The sequence below is a fragment of the Bemisia tabaci genome, chromosome 2 (assembly GCF_918797505.1).
Source record: "Bemisia tabaci chromosome 2, PGI_BMITA_v3".
Lineage (NCBI taxonomy): Eukaryota > Metazoa > Arthropoda > Insecta > Hemiptera > Aleyrodidae > Bemisia > Bemisia tabaci.
The window spans coordinates 73102377-73108376 of NC_092794.1; the positions used below are offsets into that span (position 1 = coordinate 73102377).

At 38.1% G+C, this 6000-nt stretch overlaps 1 protein-coding gene across 3 annotated transcripts in view; it reads left to right on the top strand.

The window, feature by feature from the left end:
- The window catches only part of LOC109032023 (putative fatty acyl-CoA reductase CG5065), a 92322-nt gene extending 88764 nt beyond the window's left edge, over positions 1 to 3558 (top strand). For all 3 annotated transcript variants that reach the window (XM_019043917.2, XM_019043915.2, XM_019043916.2), the window contains exons 7-9: positions 53 to 298; positions 2247 to 2504; positions 3401 to 3558. In XM_019043917.2, coding sequence (XP_018899462.2) covers positions 53 to 298; positions 2247 to 2504; positions 3401 to 3539 — 643 coding nt within the window. In that variant the 3' untranslated portion in view covers positions 3540 to 3558. The remainder of the gene's footprint in view (positions 1 to 52; positions 299 to 2246; positions 2505 to 3400) is intronic.
- The last annotated feature ends 2442 nt before the right edge of the window (positions 3559 to 6000 follow it).

Here is a 6000-nt window from a genome sequence, read left to right on the forward strand (position 1 = left end):
CGCGATTACTTACAATCAGGAATTGATGATTAATTGATTAATTTTTCCGCAGGGACAAGGAAAAAGGGATCCTACCAGTTTACAACAGTTCTTCAAGGTATTTATCAATATCCACTAGAGAACTGAACGACATGGGCATGGAAGCGTTGATGAAGTATCCTTTCCCGAAAGTCCTTTGGTACCCAAGCTGTGTGACTACGAAGAATCATACCTGTTTCTATGTTAATCACATCTTGCAGCATTTGATACCGGCACTATTACTCGATAATCTCTTGAAACTGACGAACAGGCAACCCTTGTAAGTGTTCATCCACTGTTACACTAATATCCGATGACATTATTATGAGATTGATGTTCTTACTTTTTCCAAATTTATTTTTATAAAAGTAATTTTAAGAGAGTCTCCTCCGTATTAGGTAACAGAGCTTCATGGAAAAGAAATTTAAACAATAGTAAATCTTATACATCCGAATTGTAAATGATGTTAAACTTTTCGTAAAAAGAGAGCTTTGAATAACGGGTGTAAGACGATTAAAAAAAAAAAAAAAAAAAAAAAAAAAAAAAAGGATATTTACTGTGATAATAGTACCCAATTTTAGTTCTATTTTTATATGGATCGATGTAAAGATGATCATTATAATATAACGGGCAGTATTACTAAAACAAGGTATAACTGTTCCTATTTGCCGTTATTCATTTTACAAACTCTTCCTGATACTTATTTTTCTTATATTATTATTTTTGCTATCTTATCATTGTACATCCGTTATAAAATATAAGTCTCTATATAACCGTTAGTTAATCTTTCTATTTTTTTGTTAAAAAAACAAAGTTGGATTCTGTTGATATATGGTTATACGGAATTTTAATATTGATGAATCTCATAGTTGGATGGTTAGAGTTAAGGTTTAATTAGATCTATGAATGAGATTTTATAGGACCATTTTAAAATAAAATCTCAAATAAATATTTTAATAAGTTTCTCAAAATGTCGAGTAAATGACTGTCTACTTCTTCAATTTTGGAGCTTTTTTTCTCTAATTTAGTAGTTCAGATTTACTAAAGGTTCCTCGAAAGAGAAAGACAAGGCTTTAAAGTTTTAATTAATGTAGCTTAAGGATGAACACGTACGCAGTGCGCGCACCTCCTATGGTGGCACTTCCTCGGTCGGCCACCTATGGTCTATAGTGTAGTGGTAGTAGCGCTAACCTAACCTAATGATCCCCTAACCTCTAAGATCGGGAGTAGAGTCCCTTTATACCCAGAGTTAAGACAACTCACTTTTGGTTGGGCTGAAAGTGGCCAAAAAAAAATCCAATTCTGATTGGTTCTCGCTCATGGAGGCCGAAACGAGTGCACCAAGATGGCGGCACCTCGAATGTGAACAAGAATAATGAAAATATTACCTAATTGTGGTTTATCAAGAGTAAATTGTCATTTTCATCGGTCCAAAATGAGAATAGATTAAGAAATTATTCACAAACCAATCTCATTTTCTTTTTAATTGATCAATTTGTTGATGTTGTTGTTTTTGTGTGACAAACATCGCAGGATTCCTGATCCTTATCCCTCAATATCGTTCGTTTGGGTGCACTCGTTTCGGCCTCCATGGCCAGCCAAGGCCGGCTGCCAGTCAGCTGATAATCGAGTTGTCTTAACTCTGGGTATAAAGGGACTCTAATCGGGAGGTCCCGGGTTCGATTCCCGGCAAAGCGACCCGAGTTTGATAGTTTCAAAGAATGGTTGCCTGGGACTGGTCGTTAGGGACGGAGGGGGGACGGGACTGAAGCGCAGGATTAGCCTTTGTGGGCTATTTAAAGTAGTAAAAAAAAAAAAACCTAGAAGGCATAGTGACGGTAAGAACGCGATCCTCCAGCGTCAGAATCAAACTTTAAAAACTGTAACCATATTTCACGTATTTTGAGAAAAAAAACGACTAAATAATTCAACTGAATATTCAAATGCAATCTACCTGAGCTAAACGCTCTCCCTCCTCAATCTTGTGCTGGTACGCAATAGAGCTCAATATTTTTTACTCTAATTAAAATTTTTGGAACTTTTGCGATATATTTCCCCCACAAAATGGTGTCGACCCAGCACCATCTCACCACCTTGTTTAACGTATTTTTAGGAGTGGATCTGTGTATCCTCCAAGAATATAATCCGTCAAAAAATTAATTTCCAAAAATTTTGTGTAGACGTTCTTTTTGACAAGACGCTTTGAAATTGTTTCTTACTCTTTTTAGATTGGTCAAACTGTACAGGAGGTATTATCTGGCGATGATGGCTTTATGTTACTTTACAACTAAATCGTGGACATTCTACAATAACAAGTTCCTTGCCCTGTGCGATGAAATTCACTCCACGGACCGTGAGGATTTCGACTTCAACTTTCAGAATGTGGCTCCGAAAACCTTTTTCGAAAACATCATCCAAGGTGGATACATTTATCTCTTGAAAAATGATCTCTCATTACTACCGGAAGCAAGGATAAACATTCGAAGGTAAGAACATTCAAAAACGAACGTAACATTTAACTAAAGACACTATACCGACATTGATTTCAGATACAAAAACAAACGTATCTCAATTTAGTCTCTAGATTTCTGATTGGCTAATTCATCGACCAATTAGAACGTTGGTAGAAGTGAACACATAAAAATCACCAGGAAAACCACGATGATTTCATCATTGCTTTGCTGATGACATTATCAACCATTAATTTCCTGATGACGTAATCGGAAGCGCCCATTGATGAGATCATGAAAAGCGCATATATTAATGATGTTATCGGAAATATCTATTGATCATACCGTTGATGACGCCATCCAGAAAAGCAAAAATGACATCATAGGAAAACTCCGCTAGATGACGTTATCAAGGACGCCTGATTATAAGAAGTCATGAAAATAATAATTGGACCACAAAAGATGAGTAAGTATTATAAGATATTTTTCACGAAATGTAAGGAAAATTCTCTCGAGATGACAAAGAAAAATCATGGTATCGTGCAATACCTAACGGTGATCAGTATTGGCTTTAAAAAAAGTGAGCTTATATAAAAAAATCTGTGACGTCACAAAACTCATTTTTTCAAAGTCCAAAAACGCTTTGTGCTGTTGATTGATTTTTTCCCCCCCTTTTCCCCAGTTTTTCCTTTTTTTCTTTTTTATTTTTTTTCCCTTTTTTTCTCTTCTTTTTTCTTCTTTTTTTCTTTTCTAATAAAAACTGTATAAGAGCAACAAAACAAAACTTGGACACAATCAGTACTTCTGGTGGGTCTCTCCGGCATCTCTGTCGCATTCCTCCAGAACTTGTGCGAAATGTCATGACATGTTGTGAAATGTTCTCTGAGATGTTTGTTCTTACGCATGGCATGCTTTTTATGAACTGTTCTCAGGATGTACCTGCTGGACAGAGTGGTGAAAGGAATCTGCACCGGCGTGTTTCTGTGGTACCTGTGTTCCAAATCTTCTCTTCACATGTTCCAAAACGTCCTGTATAGAATTTTGTCCGTGCTCGTGCCACTGAGTTTTTGATTAAACTTATAAAAACATATTTATAATTTATTTACCTTTCACTGAAGAATAATACATTACTCAATGAAAAAAAAAAAACCCTGAACAAACCAATTTTGATAGCTAGCACTTGAAACTCTAATTTAAACGTTTCGTCACCCCTGCTAACGTAAGGGCGTATCTCAGTGACGTTTCTTGCAAATCGGCAACACTGTTTTTAAATGTATGTCAAATAATCGATTCCTAGTGTTGCAGCCTGCCTCACCTGAAATCGATATTTTCAATGGATTTGATTAGGAAAAAACAGAGTTGCCGACTTGCAAAATCCGCCACTGGCTCATCTCTATTTCCACACTAGCCCCGGAAAGCATATTGTTATGCGGAGAACAAAACTCTCGTGGAAATTAAGATACGTCTTATTTACGTCAGAGGATCGACGATATAGGATGATTTAAAAATCTCGCACCGCCAGCAGCCAGCACCAGTCATCACACTCGGAACTTTTGAACGAATTGAGATACAGATTCGAAATTTTAGTAAGTGCTCCTAGGTCAAAGAAAGCAACTTTTGGGACCCCCCCCCCCAAAACTCTTAGGGGTACCATCCTGAAACAGGGCAAGAGTCCTAGCCGTTGTAGGGGTGGCGTAGGACTTTTGGATCACTCTGCATACTGCTGTGCTACGGAAAAACGCCATGAGCCTTCAGGCATTGCCATATTTCCTTTATTAACCAACGAATTTACCAGGAAAATTCTGAATATTTTCCTTCCAATTTTTCAGACAGTTTTGCTCCCAATCTAATCTAAAATATTTGAAAAATTTAAGGAAAAATAGATAAATAACTTTCCTCGAAAGTACATGTTTTATCCGGGGAAATTTGGCAACGCCCGAATGTTTTACGGCGTTCTTCCTTAGCACGGCAGCATAGGTCTGTATTCTTTTTACTACTGAAGTTTTAAAGCAGATAAGTAAAATTTTCGTGGTTTTAAGAAAGATGAGGCCAAATTTGTTTATTAACCAACGATGCCATAGGTGTAGCTGGGTTATTTTGCCAGTGAAGCCTGGTCCCCCCAGTAAAGGGTATCAAAAGGGCCTCCCTCGGACAACTTTTGAAATTTCAGCTCTATTCGGACGCATTTTGAGGCTTCCTCGACGCAGATTTTCCATCAAAAGCGGAAAATGTTCGCTGTTCTCTCATTTGCGGCACAAAATGGGTGACGTCGTTGGCAAATCCATATTACAGCAAGAATCGAGGTATCCTAGTCTTTTAGAAAATCATTCCTTCGTTACATAAGTTTTTTTTTCTTTTTCTCTCCCCTTATTTCCCTCCCCGCCCCTTCCTCTCTATCCTTTCCCCGTGTTTAACGAGTGGGGTATCGTGAACCACGCACCCAATGAAACATCAATTGGCTCGAAAGTACAATCACTAATACCTCCGTGCTGAGGAAAAACGCCGTATGAGCATTCTAATGTTGCCAAATTTCCTCTTAGCAAATATTTATTTTGGAAGTGAGTTATGAGTATACTTATAGTACTTGCGAGGAAGAGTATACTCTTCCTCGCAATTTTCAGATGTTTTAGATTAAAGTGCGAACAAAATTCTCTGAAGAGTCGAAGGAACAACACGTGTGAATGTGCTCAAAAAATTGTGTTTTGTTGAAGGAAATTTGGCAACGACTGAAGGTTCTTCCTTGGTACGGCAGAATAGGTTTTGGGCTTTTATGAAAAAACACATTGATCCTTCAACCCTTGCTCTCCCTCCGATTCATCCCTTCCCCCTTTCCCCTTCTCTCCCTCTATGGGACTATGCATGACTTTAGTTATCGAGCTATCCTACAATATGGAATGATACAACTATTCAAGCTCCCGTGTGCTGCGCAGCATCATTCTCAACTGAAGGCGTTTTTTTCTTTCCTAGAGTCGGGCTGACCTTCTGACCTCACGCCTCACTCATCCCTAGGGTCATTGACCCATTTGCTGTCTTTTGCGGCTAACAAGGTCTTAACAAGTGTGCCACTGACAAATTTACCTCGTTCTATCATCACTGAGCTGAATAGGCGTATTCTAAAAGGGTCTTAGTTAAGGATTTTTCCCACATAATGTTCTTCTCCAAAAGGACCCTCCCCCTTCCTGCCAGTCGGGACTACAGTCTCCAAATTTTTGAGAAAACGGTTGTGCTTTCTGAATTTTTGGACCGTCTTGATAGGTAAAAACACTTAGCCAGGATTTTCTTTATTCCACATGGGATGGTCCAAAATTTCAGGAGAGAGATAATTTTCTAAGATGTGTGGGACCGTTGCCATGACAGGGGAGGATAATTTTTTAAACAGAAGTCGAACAGAAAAAAATTCTAATTTGGACCCATAGAAAACTCTTCTGCAGTCTAGCGGCTAAAGCCTTACAAAATCACAGGACGGTACAGACAAAATTCGGTCCCAGGGTCATAGTTGTGGAGAAAATAAATCACATTTCTGCACGAAGAA